This window comes from Eutrigla gurnardus, assembly GCF_963514095.1.
Source record: "Eutrigla gurnardus genome assembly, chromosome: 1".
In the NCBI taxonomy this organism is placed as follows: domain Eukaryota; kingdom Metazoa; phylum Chordata; class Actinopteri; order Perciformes; family Triglidae; genus Eutrigla; species Eutrigla gurnardus.
The window spans coordinates 5322105-5342434 of NC_139915.1; the positions used below are offsets into that span (position 1 = coordinate 5322105).

A 20330-nucleotide genomic window follows, 5' to 3' on the forward strand; every position below is an offset into this window, starting at 1 on the left:
TCACACTGGGCTCGCTCTCCCCCCCCTCTCTCTCTCTCTCTCCCTCTGTGCACAGAGACACTTGTTAATCAGACGAGTTGTTGAGCAGCAGGGCATAGCATAGTGCAGATGCAGTTGTGCGTGTCTGAGTTGAATGCAATGCATTCTGGTTCTTGCAGTTTGTCTCGGCTCACAGTTAAGCCGTCAACGACTTTCAGTGGAATTGTACAGTTTTCTGATTATTTCGGTTAATTTTGGTTATTATTCTTCAAATGTCTGTTATCTAATTAATGATTCAGAGAAAGTGTAATTAAAAAACAAAACATTGAGTGGAGCACTGGCAATAGATTTGAACATACGTGATTTTGTATAATGTATAATACATAAAATATAAAATATCACTCACATTATTTTCTATTATTTCAACCATATTACCCAAAGCTACAGCATCTGTAAAATTCCTAGTTTCCAAGGTCAAATCCCCCCCCCCCCCCACACACACACACACATAAATGAGCTACAGGTCCTTGTTGACCTCCCAATTTCTGTCACCCTCTGAGCATTGTGTGTGTGTGTGTGTGTGTGTGTGTGTGTGTGTGTGTGTGTGTGTGTGTGTGTGTGTGTGTGTGTGTGTGTGTGTGTGTGTGTGTGTGTGTACAGTCAGTTGGCAGTCTAATCCGGCAGCCCTGCAGTAAATTGTACCTTCATAAAGGTTATTATAGAGGCTGTAGTTTGTTGCTGTGCTGTTAAATTATGTTGCATCATACTCAAACACATTATATCCAGCTTATTCATATCAAAAGCGTAAATAACAAGAACACGTAATATACTTCGGCAGCACCACAAACTAGCCTCCAAAATGAAAACTGACAGTGAACAGCAAAAAGGACTGTTTTGTTAGACTCTTAGTTCTTACCCAGATGTACTGGAGTGAGTATGTGTCGTTTGTACTTTGTGATAAGTACTCTGTGGTAATTTGACAAAGCCAAGCCATAAGGAAAACTCAACTAGAGTTTACTTTAGACAATAATGCAGGCGTCATCTTAAATTATAGCTTCATGTGCAACAATCAAACCGTTTCTCTCCTAGAGAGTCCGATGTTTCAACAATACAGAGTACCGAGCCAGGCCCAGTACTCTCATTTTCCCAAACTTGAACTGTGTTTGTGAGTAACTTATTGGAACCATTTGTATATCAGCGATGCTTTGGTGCTAAATGCAGAGTCTATGACCCAACGTGATGTAATAAATGAAGGCGATAGCAGGAACCTTTAATTTCCTAACGATATCGACCAAGACACTGTACGTATAAGCTGGATCGGTCACATCATCATTGCCATAACCTGATTCGTTTAATAAGGTCAGGATTTGTGCCGATACCAACGCGGCGAACTTCTCAATCCTTAAACCTAATTATAACGAGGCAATTTCCACACAGTGAACCTGGAGACTTTGAGCCGTCTGAGGTTCTGGGGTGCTCCGGGACAAGTGCCCACTTTTCCTGTTTGGTAAACCAGCCTTGCATTGTAAACGCTGGAATTCAAAAGTCAAAAGCTTGCGCGTGATTTCATAAAAACATTGTTTTTTTAAAAGGCTGTGAGGTGATGGTTTCCAGGCTGACAGCTTCAAACTGTCTGATGTCATGTGATATTACAGCATTCCTCCTTGTTCAGGCCAATGTGACCACATCAGAGCTGCTGGGTGTCTACAGTCATCTCCAGCAGCACTCAGGACAGTCTGCAGCCTCCTGCTACTCTCATTCAATACACCTAATGTATTTACATAGCACCGCTGCCTCTGACCCTATATCCTGCTCCCAGTGTGTCCGGCCCTATAGATCTCCTCCTCGTCCTCCTCCTCCTCCAGCCCAGCTTTTCTGTCTCTCACACACACACACACACACACACACACACACACACACACACACACACACACACACACACACACACACACACACACACACACACACACACACACACACACACACACACACACTAAACCATACAAACTGGGAGAGTGGCTTTCCACTAAAGTGAAAAACAGGAAATTGGATGACATTGTTCGGTGCGCCGACGTCAGCAGTGAGAGATAGAGAGAGTAAACAGCTTCCTCCACCCAAGAGCTGGGACCAGGATGCAGGGAATCTTGGGATGCCTGCCCCTTGCTCATGCTTCTTAGGAAAACCCCCTGCTTTGAATCAGCTCTCTGACATGTTCTCTTCCCACCTCCCGCTCTTTGATGCCACTTCTTCCTCAGGTTGTCCCTCCTTAAAACTTCTCCACACATGGTTAAAGTCCCAGTCGGCAAGTCCGGCGGATGGAGGGCACTCAGATTTTGAATGTTTACAACTCTCAGGCTCCTCCCCCATGACCACCGAGCTCCTCCCCCAAGACCACCGAGCTCCTCCCCCTCGACTTCATGCCCTTTGAAATCCCTTAGATCACGCCACCTTTGAAACGCAGGTCCGATGTTGACTCTGGTTTTATCACGGGCACCGTCGCCATCTTTCTTTTTTTCCTTCTTTTCCACCGGTGTTTTCTTTTCCTTGGTTGTTTTGGACCTCCTCGTTTCGGTTTTTAACGAGGAATTGGAAGCTTGTTGCTACTTCCCTCTGCCTCCCCCCTGTGATAATGGAACGAACCGAAGGGGGGAGGGGCTCTGTGTGTGCACGAACACAGCCCTGCGTGCTGATTGGACAGGATGATCCGGGCGCTGTCGGATCTTTGCAAAACAAGTAATAGGCTCTACGTGCACGTAGAGGCGCGCTTTTTTTCTTTTTTTCTGTCAGCTTCAGTGAATATGATCAAAAAAATGTTGCCGACTGGGACTTTAAGTAGAATATTATATGCAGAGCGAGGTGACACTACAGCAACGTCAGATGAGGTCAGCATTTTTCCCTCAGAAGAAGTCATCAAAGTGTCGGCGCGTGTTTGTGTAAATGTGTTCCTGTCTAAAAGTGTGAATTAAATGGAGACAAATCAATGTTCTTCATTAGGTCTGATTAGAGGGGAGCAGCCACAGGTGTGGACACACTGCGTACCAGACAGACAGACAGACAGACAGACAGACAGACAGACAGACAGACAGACAGACAGGTCAGTGTGTGTGAGAGAGTCTGTCTGTCTAAGTGATGGTCTAAATGGCACTGAGTGACACATCAGCCTCACCGCACACTGAGCCACTCAGATGAGTGCTGGCTGTGCATGCTGTGTGCGTTATATCAAAGCGAATAATTCACTTTCATGTGTGGCCACTTACATTTGATGCCCATAGATGTGTGCTGAAACCATCAATGACAATGCGGTTTTAAACCTGCAACCAATCAATAACCAGCCGCCGCACCAAATCCAGTAAGATCAATTTGTAGCAACTTTAAATTATGAACACATGCGTTGTGCTTTTTGAAAGCCAAATGAAATAATCACATGTAGTAAACTTCGGAATGATCACATTGCAGATTTTTTGATACCACTAAAAATGAAATCCAAACTTTTGCAATTTCATCCTATTAGACATTTGTGTGATATTGTCATAATTAGCGAATGAATATATGAGGTCACAGCGACATTTGACCACCTAAATGTAAACAGTTCATCAATGAGTCCAGATGGATGTTTGTGACAAATTCTAAGAAATTTCCTCCAGATATTGCATTCACAAAAATGCCCTGCCAGCCGATTAAGCAAAGTGAGGAGTCAGCAGTCAATGAATGTATAAAACAATCAATAAATAAAAATAAATAAATAAAAAAACATATACACACACACACACACACACACACACGTACACACACACACACACACACACACACACACACACACACACACACACATTTAAGGGTTTTGTTAGGTTTTCAGGCTGAACAAATCCGATGCAGCATTAATTCATCATCCAACCCCCTTTGGTTCTCAGCAAAATGATGATAAAGTGGTGATTATGTGCTAGAAGTCAGAGCTGAATGTGTTGGGATTGTTTAGTAATCTCTCAGAAGGAATTTCATCGTATGACTTGCATTTCAAAATAACATTTAGAGCCAGCGACAGAATTGACCCTCCTGTATAAATAATTACAGAAAACCATTACGTCACTACAAATCATGGACATCGTCAGTGATGAAGCCCAGACTGCAGAAGTTGAAGTTTCCTTCAACGTCTCCCCTTTATTTTCCTGCTCTCCGTTGCTCTCAGAACCACGCGTTCATCTACAAGCAGCAGCTCGCACACAAAAACACTCTGTTCCCGTTACACCTGAAGTTTGACTCGTTCTCGTCATATTATTTCATCTGCATCCGCGGCTTTCAGTAACGACTTACCAGCAGAGAGAATGCACAGATGACATTGGTGTCATTGTTCTGCATCGCTTTAATAGTGTAGTAAAAAAAAACAACAACAAAAAAACACCCTCCCCCACCAAAATTAGAATTCATGTAACGTGATAATGTAATTGCTGTTCATCTGTGTAGAAAGATAACTGCGACCGTGTGTATTCTGGCTCTGTCCACATGTCTTATCCATTCTGACCGAGCCCACAGTCAGCCAGGCAGAAGACTTTAGTTGAGTCACTGGCATGGCCGAGGGAAACTAGGCCACCGTGGATTGGTTTGTCCCAGAACATCCTCTCTCTCTCTCTCTGTCTCTCTCACACTCACTCTCACTCTAAATTAAATATTTTATATTTCTTAATGCGAAAACAAGATTCAACTAAATGTTATTTTATGTCTGTGTCGACTGTGTGACCATGACATGACAGAATAACTGGCTGCAGTAAATTAGCATACATTTTAAATGATATTCTTTTACTCTCCTTGAATGTCTGTACTTAAATATGAGAAAACAAATATGTCTTATTAGCCTACTTACTTTAACTATTGTTTAGATTATCAATTCATCTGTTAGAAAATGGTGTGGGAAATGATTGTCACTTATTTAATCGTAAAATAATATATATGTGATTATATATTATAATCACAGAATTATAGTTTATAATATTAAATAAAGTGCTTCATTAAAGATTATGTCATATCACATACACCACTGCTGATGTGGCAAATTAACTAATAAAGAAAATTCTACTGGGCACCATGACAAAAAGCAATAATAATAATAATAATAATAATAATAATAAAACACCATATCATCTCGCTATGAGTCTAAATCCTAAATGGTATCTGAACACTGAGGTACATGAACCCCATGAGGTCCCGGTATGTGGGCCTCCGGTTACATGACTGCAACTTCATATCATATCACAACATCGACACCCTGTCAGGCCATGTAAACACAAAGCACATCACATCTCCAAAGCAACTATCAGGTGACACTTTGGGCTGCTGTAAAAAGTGAGAGAATAATGATTTGTAGGATTATTTTCATCTTTAAGTATCTTAAGTCAAGGTCAGTTCATGATTTGAGCAATATCAGCTGCCATGACTATACACGCCAATAATACACAATAAATGTGACACACAGCAAGCTGAAGTACTCTTAGTGGAGGATTCCAAGCTACCGATGCTCCCTCAATGTGTCCCAAAGGCAGAAATCGCTAATCAGTCCTGCATAAAAGTGCACACACATGCACATTGTTTTTCGTGCGGTGCTTCCAGAGTACGCCCTGACCTTTATTCTGTCTGCAGTGACATCTCTCCTACCTCACCAGATAGTGCGGAAATTCAAGCATGAGGGAACACACACACACACACACACACGGAGGGAAGATACCGAGGAACTCCCAGGAGACTGAACTTGTCCTGGAATTCAGTCCCTAACGCCCTTAAATGACATCCGTGGTTTAAAAATACAGAGTTTGCAGAAAATGGATAGCTTACTCCATCCTTGGTGACCTGCCCCTGTTTCTCGCTGGAGTTCCACACTCTGCAAGCATCGCCTCAGATACTGCTTCCCTACTGTTAATAGTTAGACCAGTAGCAAGTACAGTACGTCATCATGCAACGCTTTTATCCTGCTCCTACAGGGATATCTATCCATCCATCCAGTCTATGTATACGCCTGTGACATCAGAGTACATGCTGCATTCCCTCAGCTGGTGACGTTGCCTAGGCCTGCGTGCAGCATACCCTGTGTCCATAGCGGCGCGAGTGTGTATGCGATCCGTGCGTCACTGTGCCAAGGAGAGTAACTGAGGCCTGGCAGTGGAGCAGCTCCTGCCGACAGGCCAAGTGACGAGGATAAGAGACTGCGCTCGGAGCCCTCACACGCTGGCCTTCAGGGATATGTGAAGACGAGCAGGAGCAGAGGAGAGACGCACTCATTAAACACGGAGAGAAGTGCACTAGCCGCTACGTCGCTGCATGTAAGCTAACTGCCAAGCTGGGATTGCTGTGGCTTCATTTCAATAGACGGATGATATTTTAATGATGTCCTCGACTTTTATGCATCTGTCATGGCTGTATTTATCTAAATTTGCCTTATTTTCCCAGCTCCCCTTTTCAAATGACTTGCATGAACGTTGTAGTGTGTCCAATCTATGACCCTGACCACTTTTATTATCTGATTTTGGGGATCCAAAAGCAATATGAGCAAAATCCAACTCTGGAGTCTTAGTACGACATCCCCTGAGCCTTTATGGTGATGAAAGGCAAGCCTCTGGAAATTATACAGCAGCAAGCATGCGTGGTTAAAGGGGTAATGCAGCCATTTATTATTGCACTTCAAGCTCCAAAAACACTGCGTCCTACATTTCCCATGATCTCTTTCATTTTTCATTAGACCTTCCTGCCTCCTAAATGCAACTTCTTTTAACTCACACACCTCCAATTTGTATCGCTTTCCGATATTTAACTAGTATTAAATCCAATACGCCGTCTCCTGCCCAGGTTGAAAACAATGTACTGCCGTTTTAAAGGTGCACTGTGTTATCCCCTAGCCACATGCAAAAAGACATAGAGGGGGCATCATTTCACTTCTAGAAAAAAAAAGAACTACTAACTGGGAGCAGGACAAGAGTCCTCAACCAAACTAATATACTCTGAGATCCAGCCATAATAACATTAGCATATAAAATTATCACATATTATGTTGGCCATCTTTGCTTTTATGCTTTTATGCCGTTTATCTTTTTGGGTCCCAGTTTGCAGATACAAGGGAACAACTCTTCTTGTTGTTTTTTGTCGTCCCTGCCATCGTGGGACCGATTCGCCGGGAGCAGGGCATACGGCGGTGGCTCCGGGTGATGGATTTTCAGTGTGAATCGGCATCAACAGAAAATAAGGTTCTCTACCCCCCCACCACCCGATCAGACGCCCGCCGCTGTGGTTCGTTCTTGCTGAACGCGAGGTAACTGCCAACTGAAGGACCGTCTCCATCTCCTGGAGGCAAAGTAGTCTCCTGGCAGCAGGGAAGAGTTGTTTTCTCATTTCTGCCACGATGGATTTCATCCAATAAACAAACTAACAAATTATAGATATATTATTGACAAGCCAGTGGTGCTTTGGGTGCCTCTCGAGGAACAGATGGTATTACAAGACAGGACGGGGCTAGCTGGTTAGCATCGCTTACTTCAGTAGGTATCTCTGCAACACAACACAGATGTCTTTGACATGATTACATTATGTTCATGGTGAAAAAATGTTTTAAAATGTAATAATTATATATATTTACATGGAGTGCTCTGTATCTGTGTGTAAATTAATTAAAGGCAGATCTGTGAGAAGCTGAGCACTTTCTCCAGTGTTCACCTTCAAAGTATTTCTGTCCTTATCCAGATTACCCTGAAATCCCCATAAGACCTGGTCAATCCTAAGCCATCCTCTCTCTTCGCTCTGGAGCAGCCCCTTACTAAAACCTCCTCCTCTGCCCCCAGCAGCCTCCTTCAACACCACTCTTACTGGAGGCCTACGTACTGGTTTCCCTGATTTTACTGTACATAAAATACACTTACGGATACTTCTGATCACATCGTTACACTTTTCTTTCACCTTGCCCCCCCCCTACTGCTCTGTGAACCACCGGCAGCTGCCGATCAGGCGGCGCGTAGTCGGATTCTCCTTCCTCATAGGCTCATTCCAGGTAAGGTCAATAAAGCAAAAGGACAAGCTAAAGGAGCTTGGGTCTAAGTGGGACACTGCCTGGTCCAGTGACACTACAGTGTAATCTTACCGGGAACCGTTCCATTGCAGTCAGCCACTCATCCATCTCAGTCCAGCTAAATACACAACAACAAGACAACCAACAAACTAAACTAAGAAGACCACCAGGCCTCACTAAGAGATCATTAACCTACAATCACTTTAATGTCAGAGTCAAAAAAACTGTACAATCATAATCACCTCGCCAACCCTGTGACCTAAAGAGAAGATTAGAATTAGCGATACGCCCACGGCGGCCACGCCACCCCTCCTCTATCGGCATCTTTGCGTGACTCTACCTCTACACAACAACTTAGAGGTTTTTTTTTTAAATACCAGAGGCGGTTCTCCAGAGCTCCTCAGATTGCTGCGAGAGCATTAGTTAATCACCGGACTCCCCCTCCTCTTCACCTGCTAAAACAGGAGCACTGATGTCACCGTTGCATGAGGGATCAGTGAGTGACACGAGCTGGAGCGCCGGGCTTGGCACACAAACTACACTTGATTTAAACGCACACATACAGACACACACACACACACACACACAAACGCTGAGTGAGGAATGAGGATTTGATGACTGCATGCCAACACACACATTCATGAAAGTTTGTAAGCACACATACACTACAGCCCAGGTTTTTTTTAAAGCAAAATATCCTGCTGCATTATTAAAATAAACGGATTAGGGGTAGAAAATAAAAGCTTACAGTAGTAAGCAAAAAACCCTAGTAGTGAAATAACCCCAGAAGGTTAAACCAGGCTGACAGCAACTTCCTGTCATGATAAATCTAATATTTTCCATTAAATGATATTAAATTATGTATCTGTTTGCCACTGCATCCAATATACTACTATCACAATAAGAATATTATGAAAGAGAATCTTAGATAACTTCAAACTAGCACGAAATATGCAAGCAAAGAGAGTTTGAATTTTATAAACACATGCAATCCCAATTGTAAAACGGTGGTTTATAATTATCGAAATTAGTGAATTCTAAAACCTTCTGGAAATTCCAAATGGGAATCCAAGCCACCTCTTTGTGCTTCTTTCTTTACTAGCCCTCACATTTAAATTAAGAGTGTTCTTATTCAGGTTATTAGGACATAGTTTAAATATAAAATACAGTACAATCACATTCAATCAATTTGAATGCAAAGTGAGTTTCCATCTTTAACTTATTTGATGTTTATGGACATAAGTGTCTTGCTTGCAATGCATTCTGTGATGCTACACCTTTCTTTCTCACCTTACCCAGTACATTGCTGTAAATTGAAAAAAAAAAAGAAAACTCTATGAACTTTGAATTAAATACTGAAACACATGAATGCAAAAAGGCAGGACATGTTTTCAAGGAATTCTTTTCTGGCAACGGCTTCCAATTTTCCTGTGATTGACACTAAGTAGAGAGTGATGTGATGTAGCACTGATATGAAAACACCCAACAAGGAAACAATAAAAACTAAATTCATGGCTTCTCATTTATAGATTCTCGGAAAAGGGGACCTGATCATTTTTACTATTGTGACTGTAGCAGGAATAATGTGGAGGAAATCAGCAAACCATATAGATAAATGCACCATTTGTATTATCAAACTACGGAATAGCATTCCATATAGGTACGGCTACTGTGGTTACACTGCACAATGTTAACGGACGACTGTTAGGAATGTAATCAGGCAGGTGCAGGCACAATAAATGACGCAGGAACTTTTGACAGACGTGCAGGAATGTTTAACTATTGTATCACTACCATGAACTCAAGTATGTTCAATTGTCTGTCTTTATTTCTCTGGCGCATATCAATTATTTTGAAAGGTCGTATAATCATTTCCATTGAAACATTTCTTGGTGTCCTATGGCTTTAATCTAATGGAATTTAGCTTTATTTTAAATCTGCAATTTCACATATGTCACACCATGAAATGACCAAACAGGTTTGGTAACAACTGCAACTGACTTCTGACATAAGACTATGTCAGAAATTACTTTTACCAACTGTTTACTTACTTACACGCACATGCACACGCACACACACACACACACATTGCAGGACATCCTCCAGAGCATTTTGCGTCATAGCTGCGTCCATTAGAACAAACAAGTAGACCAGCATTGCTGTCTTAATGCGGTGGTCAGCAGGTGAAGGAGTGTCTCGCATGTTTACTACAGCCAATAAGCTGCAGGCGTCTTCACTTCAATCCAGTGAGGCTCTTGTCTGCTCAGCACTTCTTTGCTGAAAATGAAGTCAAAGCTCCCCGAAGCTTTTGGATTCTAAACTTGTGACAGATCAACTGCCAAATTTTGCAGTGAAATATCCATCAGGTTTATAATTTAATACTAAATCTAACAATTCGTGGTGCTTGGTAAATCTTGCCCCAGGAAGACTTAAACACACTGTACCGTACACAACCTTTCTTCAGTTTATTCTGGCTGCAAGGACAGTGGTGTGCCGGAGCATGAAAAAAATGCTCCAGTACTCCAGTAACCAGATGCTGCTTACATGACCGTTAGCATTGTTAACACAGTGCGATTTGCACGGTTGCAGCAGTCCACAATTGCCACATAGGGCTCTCAATCAGGGGAGACTAAAACTATGACACTATGCATGAGAGATGACTTTCAAATGAACTCTTCTTTTGAAAGAACAACGATGCTGTGTTCGGCATATGGTGTACTTTTCAAAACTCCCCTTTAGTGTGGGATGAAGACCTCGGGAGGTCTTATATAGGGTATGCACATGACATCTCAGTGGTATCTCAAAGGTCCATTCACAAAAACAGTGGCTAACACAGTGTAGGTGTTACCAAGCAGAAGGTCTTGCAGACTATTAAATATTGAAGAGAAGAGAAATTTAACAGTCTGAAAGTCTGAAGTCTGGAAACAATCATGCATTAATTTCTTCTGGACTACTGACTTAATTTTTAAGGAATAGTTTGACATTTTGGGAATTGCTCTTAATGTCATTCTTGCGTCTATACTGTATATGAAGCTTTAGCCAGCAGCCGGTTAGCTTATCTTAGCATAAAGGTAACAAAATGAGCCTAAAAGCACCACTAATACTTATAAACATGATACACTTTTTTTTCAAACATTCACAAAAACAAATGTAAAAACAATAAGCTGTGGTTTTATCAAGACATCCTTACGACATGCGTAAGTCACTGCATTCGGCAGAGAAATACATATGCCAACCACAGCTTGGTGCTTTTACACTTCAGTTTTTGGACAGACTCAACAAGCAAACCTTAATTAATGAGCTTAAGCGGTGCTGTTAGGTATTCCCAAACTGTCAAACTACACATTTAATTGTCTTTGACTGTTCTCTGTATGACTATTTAGCAGAAGACTCAAGTCGATAACTTGGATTCGAGTCAGCATTAAATCACAAACCTGATGTCATTAAACTAAGCTTGACAAAACCCAAAAAGTGTCCCAACTACATCTTGACTTAAACACCACTTACTTATTTCTTCACTTAGACTTTGGCGTTTAACTTGGAAATACTTTTCACCTTTCCCCAAGCCCAAATATTAAAGAGTACGTTACTGACCAACTGTGCCACGAACACACTCTTCATTCCCAACAAGTCGTCACTTAATTCCCCAGATCTCGTTGTGCGAACCAATCAGACAGTATCCAAGTTACTGAGCGGCAGTTTGGGGGGGGAAAATTAGAGATCCGTTGGTGTAAGAAAACTACGCAGTGGTCAAGAAAAAACTGGAGGCACAAATGGCATTACATTTGTTGAAGAGTGCATTATAACTACAAACTCAAAGTTTAGGACTCTTGAAATGACTCTTGAGATGTAACTTAGCAAAATAATGACTTTGTCCCGGCTCTACTGTCAATTGAAGATTTGGCAGATTTCAAATTTTAACATCCACATCAAAAATTCTGTAAATTGTGTCCTGCATCAAATGAAAATGTTACTTCCAAAGAAACAAGTTACATGAAGATGTTATAAAAAATTCTTTAATCCCCTGCCAACCGTAATCTGACACATTTGAAATACACATGGGTAGCATAACACCGCACCCCTGCAGATGCTTACAGCTTACAAACCCAGAAATTGGGGAGACACAGTCCAGGAGGAGCCAGAAAGGCCACCAGAGGACCTGGTCCCACTCACATCTACATTCCTGTGAGCTTCTGAAAGAGAACAGAGAGCGCTGCTACAAAGTAAGCACTTGTAGTGCCTTGTTTTGGAAGAACACCATTTCCATAATCTCATGAAAATATCACATGCTGACCTTATGATACTAAATTCTTAACCTGCAGGGGGAGCAGAACAAGCTTTGAATGTGGCCTTATTTGTTAAGACTATTTAAAAAACAATGGGAGGTTCTGTACTTCATAAGTACATGCACCAAGTGACAACTCATAAGACAGAATGCTCTCAGAGATGAAGAGATGCGCTATAAGGTGACAAAGGGATTTATTATATTATCCTAATTTGATGTTCTACAGAGGATCAACGTTCACGCTGTCGGCAGTGGGAAACTTTGGTGTCATTACATCTAGTGCCGGAGCTGCTTAATCCTCAACAATAGATTTCTAGGACATACAATATGTACAAATAGTGTACTAATGTTGTGTTTCACCCCACTCTTGGACATCTCCTTCTATAGCCAAACATGTTGTGGGGTGATAAGCTCTAGAGCTGCTGCCAATATATTAATCAGACTGTGTGTGCTCCATGGGCCCCATCTCGCTTCCTTTCAACTCCTTCTGCTCATGGCCCAGAGGAGATAAATGACATGGCAACAAAAAATCCCCCTGTGCTGCCCTATACAGACACTCCAGACAGGAAGGAAAACACGGGGTCACACTGCAGATGACCATGTGTTTAAATGAGGGCTGTCAATAGATCACACATTTTAATCAGATTAATCACAGGTTAGCTGTGGATTAATCGCCATTTGTAAATACGAAAAATTCAGATTTTCTCTGTAAATTGTTGTGGAAACGGAAAGATAAATGACAGAAGGCGTATGTACTGGAGTTTGAAGCCTCTACAAATAGACATGCACCGATACCTTTTTTTATCAAACAGTACTTAAATATGAGTACTTGCAGATACTGAGTACTCAATAACATAGTTATAACAGTAACTTTGAAAACATTGAATTTTGTGTTTTCCTGATACAAACAGAGCAGAGTTGGCAGGACAGATATTAATAATGAACTGTTTAACCATGCTATCAGTTACAGTTAAATTAAATAGTACTCAGAGTACTTAAAGGAGAATAGTGCTGGTCCACCTTAAAGGTCAGTCCACCTTAAGTGTTTCTGAGCCAGAGTTGTTTATAACTTCGGGGCTAACTGCTACATTCACAGCTGTAACACCATCACACACTCCTGGAGCAGCTAGAGTTGTTGCTAACGTCGGGCTAACCCCCTTGACTTCTATCAGCTGTCCGACAACAAGACACAGGAACTTAGCGCGTGTCTAGTAGCATTTATTCACGGACAAATAAGCGGAACAAAGACTGACCTGCTGCATTTACGCTGTAACGCTAGACTCTCTTTGTTTTTTTTTTTATATCCTAACAGCGTAATGCATTAATTAACGTGTTAATTCCACAAATTATCCTGTGTTAACGCGTTAATTTTGACAGCCCATGTTTAAATAAAACATAATGAACAGCTACGTTCAGATTTAAAGGCTGTATGTGTGTATTTGGCCACTTTTCTTTTGATTTCAGTGAATTTGAAGATGGGACAATTATTGAAGAAAAATACAAATATTCAGTCTTAATAGAATAGTTCTGGTACATTTGGGGAAGTATTCACTTGCCAAGAGTCCGATTGGTAGATCAACAGCACTTTCATGTCTGTCCATTAAATCTGAGGCTACAACCAGCAGCCGGTTAGCTTAGCTTAGCATAAAGACAGGAAACAGAGGGGAATAGCTAGCCTGGCTCCATCCAAAGGTGACCAGTAACACTAAACAGTTTCTTCAGTTTCTGTACAAATAAACAATAAAGGTTTGAAAGAGACAGGCTAGCTGTTTCCCTCCCGTTTACAGCAAGAAAGATGAGCTTACAAACATAAATGTCACATTTCTTTAACATGCATGTGCTGTTTGGGTGAATGTTCCTGTCCATAGTGGATTACAGCACAAACAACGTTGCCCCAGTGGGAATCGAACCGCTGACTATGGCAGTGCCAACGTGCCATACTTTAAGTTATATAAAAGACCATTGTACATTTACACATGACATCCTTGATATACATAAGCATAGTCCATCACTTGATCCAATCAGCAGCTGTACAGATGAAAACAAGCAGGGTCATTGAAGTCTATTGAATGCTAGCATTTCTATGAGTGCATAGAGAGACTGCTCCTATTGTGTATTAAATCGATAGTGATGATAAAAAAAAAAAACAGCGGTCAGTTAGATGAAGATAAATGTATTAAGTTTGGACATTAAGAGAGTAATATGTAAGAGCACATGTCTTTCATAACAGACAGGGGGAAGAGGTCCGAAACTTTGATAGCCAAATGAAAGAAAAGTGAAATAGAGAGAGGAAGAAAAAGAGCCAATATCAGTCTCCTTCCTCTCAGCCAGCAGAAAAAAAGCACAGTGGATTAATTCATCACCATGCGGAGCCTTTGCCCTCCTCTGGAATAAATTACCCAATGACTCTCAACTTAGACTAAACACACACGCACACACACATGCACACACACACACACACGCAACTGACCAGAGCGCACACAAAAACAGTGGGAGAGAAAACTAACAAAAGGAGAGAGGCCGCAGGTCAGCGGTGTATCATATCTTTACTACACAAGATGTATCATAAGAGTTGTTTGCTTTAAAAAAAAAAACACGCTCTTTTTTTATTTTTTTAAAGTTCTGTTCTGCGACTTACAGCGACAGTTAAGTGTTTCCCCAACTGAGGCTTCAGTTCAGAAAGGCAACCTTGTGTGCCTTGTCACTTCTGGGGATGGGAGGGTTTAATGGGGAAGTCTGAGGTACGGCTGAGTGATTCCACCACTTATGTTAATGCATGGCAGAGGCTGGAATCAGGCAGCAACCAAGATGGTTTTACTCTGCAGACACTTATAAGCTTAGCACCTTTTATTGTCCTGTTCCATTTATAGTAAGATGTAATGGTAAAACTGATTCTACATAAGCTGTTCGGAGAGGGTTGGGGGGTACTTGATTTCCTTGAGTGGGGGCAATCAGACGGGAAAAGTCAAGGCCAGATAAATGGTGTTGTGTTTAGCTGAGGTCTCTCTCTGTCTGTCACACATACAAAAAAATGCCCACTATCACAGGACCTTGTACTTGAGTCTTATCATCGCCAGAGCAGCCCAGATGGTAACATACCCTTGACAAAGACTCACATCACACTCCCAAACTTCTCTTGAATCTGTCTCACACTGCAGACGCCCTCTCACTCTCTCTCATGTAAAACTATAAGCAACGATACACCACAGTTTTACCTTTTTTAAGTTGTGTAATACGCAAAACTTTACCGAGTGTATACGCACTCCCTTCAGAAACACACGCTAGGCCGCAAACATGCACACAGACACGAAAAACAACACAAACGCTTAATAATTACGCTCACAACTATTTGAGAGGATGTGGATCGATCTGATAACACTTTCTACTAAGACTGCAACTCATGGTTATTTTCATCATTGATTAGTCCGCACTTCATTTCCTCTTTGTTTGTTCTAAAAATAGTGAAAAATAACAATTTCCTGAAGCCCACGGTGAGGTCATCAAACTACGCGTTTCGTCCGACCAGCGACCCAACACCCAAAGATATTAATTTTACAGTCACATATGAAAAATAAGACCAGCAAATCTGCTCATCTGAGATGCTTGAACTCGAGAACGGTTGACATTATCGCTTGATAGTTTCTGTGGATTTCTCGCCACTGTCGCTGTAACGCTTGCCCCTGGGTGATGTTGGGAATTTGAAATTGTGTTGACTCTTGAAATTTTGAGCGTATTCTAGTCCTGCTCAATGTGTTAAGTGTCCTGAGATGACTTCTGTTGTGATTTGACACTATAAATAAAATTGAATTGAATTGGATTAACAAATATATCAACTGTTTCAGTTTGGGATGTGATGCTCTAATATTTAAAATAAAACAGTGGCATCTCTCAAAGTCACTTATATTCCAAATTAAAGTGATAGCTCACCCCAGAATCAAAAACACATATGCATGCACACATTTGAACAACTGAACAGTAATGTGTCTGACCCGCTCACTCATGTAGGAACAGCGGGTCATGATTTCTGGAAAGAGACATCACTGCTGAGTTTTTCCAAATGTATGAATTTGTGCTTTATGGTCCAATTAAATTGAAGTCTAGGGAGAAAGAAATTAAAATTGAATTGGAGACGAGGCAGACGTCTCTACTGATACCTCCAAAACTAGCTTACTGATACACAAACTAGATTAATAAACACTACACTAGCACTACAGGTCAGAGTAAAAACTTATTTTGGGGTGCACTGTCCCTTTAAATGCAACAAATTAGTGATTTTTATGAAAATGTCTTGCAAAAGCCTTTACTAAATATATGTGGTGCATGCACACAATCCCAGGGCGACCGATTATTGATCTCTTATATGGGAGGAAGAAGTCACAGGAGCTACAACAAGCAGCGGAGGCAACCATAACACACGTTTCTATACATTATGGTAGAAATAATCCGGGCCGCTCACTGGGTGCGACCGCTGTGGATGTTAAAGATGACACTTTTGCAGAACAGGGATTAACCATTTCCAGCCGAAGGACATTTGTATACCATTAGTCTAACTCAATCAGGGGACTAATTCAATCAAAGGCACAGTGGGCGTCTTGACATGGGGGCATCTGTCACACTGACTTCTCACTGCATCCTGCAGTGACATTTGGCTACAAAATTCAGCTTGACAGAGGCTCTCAAATAGCCGGCGGTCTGTCAGACAACGCACACATGAAAACAGCCAACACACAGACGCACTAACACACTCCTAAATTCACAACATCACACTTTTTTTTGTGTTTGCAGCCACCTGCAGATGGACATGCAAACATTACAGCACAAGCGTCCTTCTACTTCATCATCAACGTGCCCCTGCTTGGGCCTTCTTCCTTTGGAGATAACCGTTCTCAAATCAATATTGCTTAATTGCTCAGTTTTCTACATGTAGCAAAGCCGGGATGTTCACATCTTAGTTTGCTGCAGCAAATTGCAGCTTGTTCACCTCCAAACACACATCCGCCTGTTAATCTTAATCATACTGATAGGTAGTTCTTATGTGACCTCTTACACAACGCATGAATGCCAAATAACCACAAAAATCATCATCATCTTGATTAAAACACCTTTTTTAGTCCCCGCATACAAGCAGGCGCAGCACATTAGCTTATCCTTCCGTTAGTGTAATTATTTGTGGTCCAACACACAAACGCCACTGTTTTGTTTTTTTGTGATGATGTAACTGTTGCACTGATGGCAAACTTTTTGCTGTTATGTCACTCAATCCTTTTCAATAACTGCTCCTACTTTTCCATTTGGATATCACTTTTCAAACACTGTCAACTTAATGTTTCTGTACTTGAAAGTGAAACACAACGTTTAGGCCTCCACCAGAGAGCACATCCTACTGAAAAGCATAAGTGGCAGAAAGGTGAAGCAGAGGTCAACGCAGTGTCAACTGAACCATGTTTGACTACAGATGTCGGGGCTTTGTGCTGAGATTTTCGTTCTATAAAATGTATTATTTTTCTCCAACCGTAAGAACATGCAGGTCGTGTAGATCTGACGCAACTGAAAACCGCTACAAATGTCTGCTTCCTGGTGACTATTACATAAAAACTACAGAGAACAACACCTCAGGTTAGTGTGAAGGCCTGTGACCCCACGACCTTTAACTGAGCGTGGACCACGGCCTAGTTCCTCTACATTAAAAAAAAAAAGAAATGTCAAGCATGGAAATGAGAAAAAAAATTCAAGTAACGCACATGTTCCGGTTATAGTGAACATTTAGTTTATGGAAATATAAACAGAATCAGTATTATATGGATCATACAGTATATATGTATGTTCTATTATGAAAAATAGGACACACACACACACACACACACACACATTGTTGCTGTGTCTGTAAATGTCATGAGTGTACTGTAGGTTCCCTCACCTTGCAGCTCGGGGGTTTTAGGGGTAGTCCCGAGGCAGGATTTCCTTGATGCTGAGTGGTATTAGTCTGCTGGGGTGAGTGGGAATCCTCGGACTCTTTTCCACTGTGGTAGACCACCCTATCAGAGATATGAATACTTGAAGCACAGCCCATGCTTCAACTCACTTCAGCCTTTTTTTTTTTTTTTTTTTTTTTTTTTGCGCAAGTGCTTTACTTTGAGGCTATCCGAGTGTCATTCGCACTTTCTTTCTTCTTCTTTTTTAAGGTCCACTGTCCCTCCTAAGGATTAATATCTGAAAATGTGTATAAATACATATGTGTGTATCATCTAGGCCACAGCAACGCCGGTTCTCCTACTGCTCTAACACAAAGCATGAATAATATATCTCTCTATCCCCCACCCCCTGACCAGGAAGCTGATTTCCTCCCTCTCTCTTTCTCACATGAAGTTAATTGGAGGTCTTTAATCAAAGCAGCTGTCTTATCCTCGAAAACTTGGATTCCGTTATTCTTGAGCTGGGCTGCTCAGATCCCCGTGGACGATTTTTTTTTTTTTTTATACCTCACTCCGGCTCCTATTCTCGCCCTCTTCGTACCACATCACCATTTTCTCATTTTCCCTTCAACTTCACTGTTATCAACTAGCCTCGGCCTTAGAAAAACGCACACACCATGCAGTCCCCAAGCCGGCTTCATGCAATAGTTTTATCCATTTTGTGTGTCCAAGGTTTCATGTGTAGTCGTCCTCCCCCACCCCGGAGCCATCAAAAAAATGATGCTTTTTTAATCGCTCTCTCTCCCTCTCTTAAACAATCTGGTTGCCCACTTCAGCTCAAGACATGGGCCATAAACCGGTTCTCACGACACTTTGCTCCAGTCCTGAGCGGTTCATCATCAACAGGCTGAAATATTCACACCGCGGGGTGTTATTCTGGCCGGTCGCTCCGATATCAAACACCCTCCGTGAAACATAATGCCATTGTGCAGTCCGACACAACACTCCATTTATCAGCCCCAATTCGCCAATTTAGGAAGCGGAGAAATCTCGGCGGACGGCTCGCAAATCTCCATTCAGACATCCGCCGCCCGGTTGAGGATCATCCGCCTGATATAAGAGGTCCAAAACCCGGGTGCAGTTGGCTACAGTGTCACCAGGCTCCGCGGTTTTCTCTCATTCTGGAGGAAAAAAGGGATGTAGAGTCTGTCATGCTGTAGCCTCATATGTGGAGGTTCTGCCTCTGGAGAATGCAATCGCTTAAGAGACACCCAGAGAAAAATCTTTAAAAAAAAAAAAAAAAAAAAAAAAAAACACAACAAAACAAAAAAACAAAAAAAAAAACCCAAGACCGCTCCGTGTCCACAAGTTTCGGATGTGAAATCGCGGACGGCAGGATTATTCACGGTTGAAAGAGCGGAGGCGAGGCAGGACCGAGCTACATAATGCTGATTTTATGTTTGTCTTTTCTCTGCCTTTTTTCTGGCGTTTGCCCTTCCAATTCTTCAGCACTGCTTGACAGCGGCACATCCAATAAAAGCACCCGCAAGGATTGACCTACAGCCTTTACTGACGTTAATGCAAATGAGCTCCGCGCAGCTAATCGGCGTCGCGCTCGGCGCCGCTGGGTGGTCCTCCGCTTTCCGTGGGAACTTTGAACGCAGCAAAAACGCCCACACAGACAAACGCTGGGCTGAAGGCAGGTAAAAAGCTGGCTGAACGTTTCCCTGCACGTCGCACATGTGCGGACCGGCTGAACGCTGCTTTTAGTGGGGTTTCACGGTGAAATGTAGCTGCGCAATTATTACAATTTACAGCCGTAGTTAAACGTTTTTGAACACCCAGTAAAACATTTTTCTCGTCGACTCTCAAAGTATGGAATACCAAGAGGGCCAAAATGAATTACATTTAATGGAATGTTATTTAAAAAAAAAAGAACAAAACAAAATTATAAATGAATCAATAGACTGTGTAATGCGAGATTATTTAAATTCTATTATGTTACTTCATCGGTGACCAAATTATTGGAGTTGAGTCAGAATCAAGTTTATTGCCATAAGGTTTACTTTTCACACACAAGGAGTTTGCCTTGATGTTGGTGCATAACAATAAA

At 41.8% G+C, this 20330-nt stretch overlaps 1 protein-coding gene across 1 annotated transcript in view; it reads right to left on the minus strand.

Moving 5' to 3' along the window:
- Positions 1 to 19850, minus strand: part of pde8a (phosphodiesterase 8A) — a 44023-nt gene extending 24173 nt beyond the window's left edge. Inside the window, exon 1 of the mRNA XM_084016773.1 lies at positions 18223 to 19850. Coding sequence (XP_083872899.1) covers positions 18223 to 18375 — 153 coding nt within the window. The 5' untranslated portion in view covers positions 18376 to 19850. The remainder of the gene's footprint in view (positions 1 to 18222) is intronic.
- Positions 19851 to 20330: the final 480 nt, after the last annotated feature.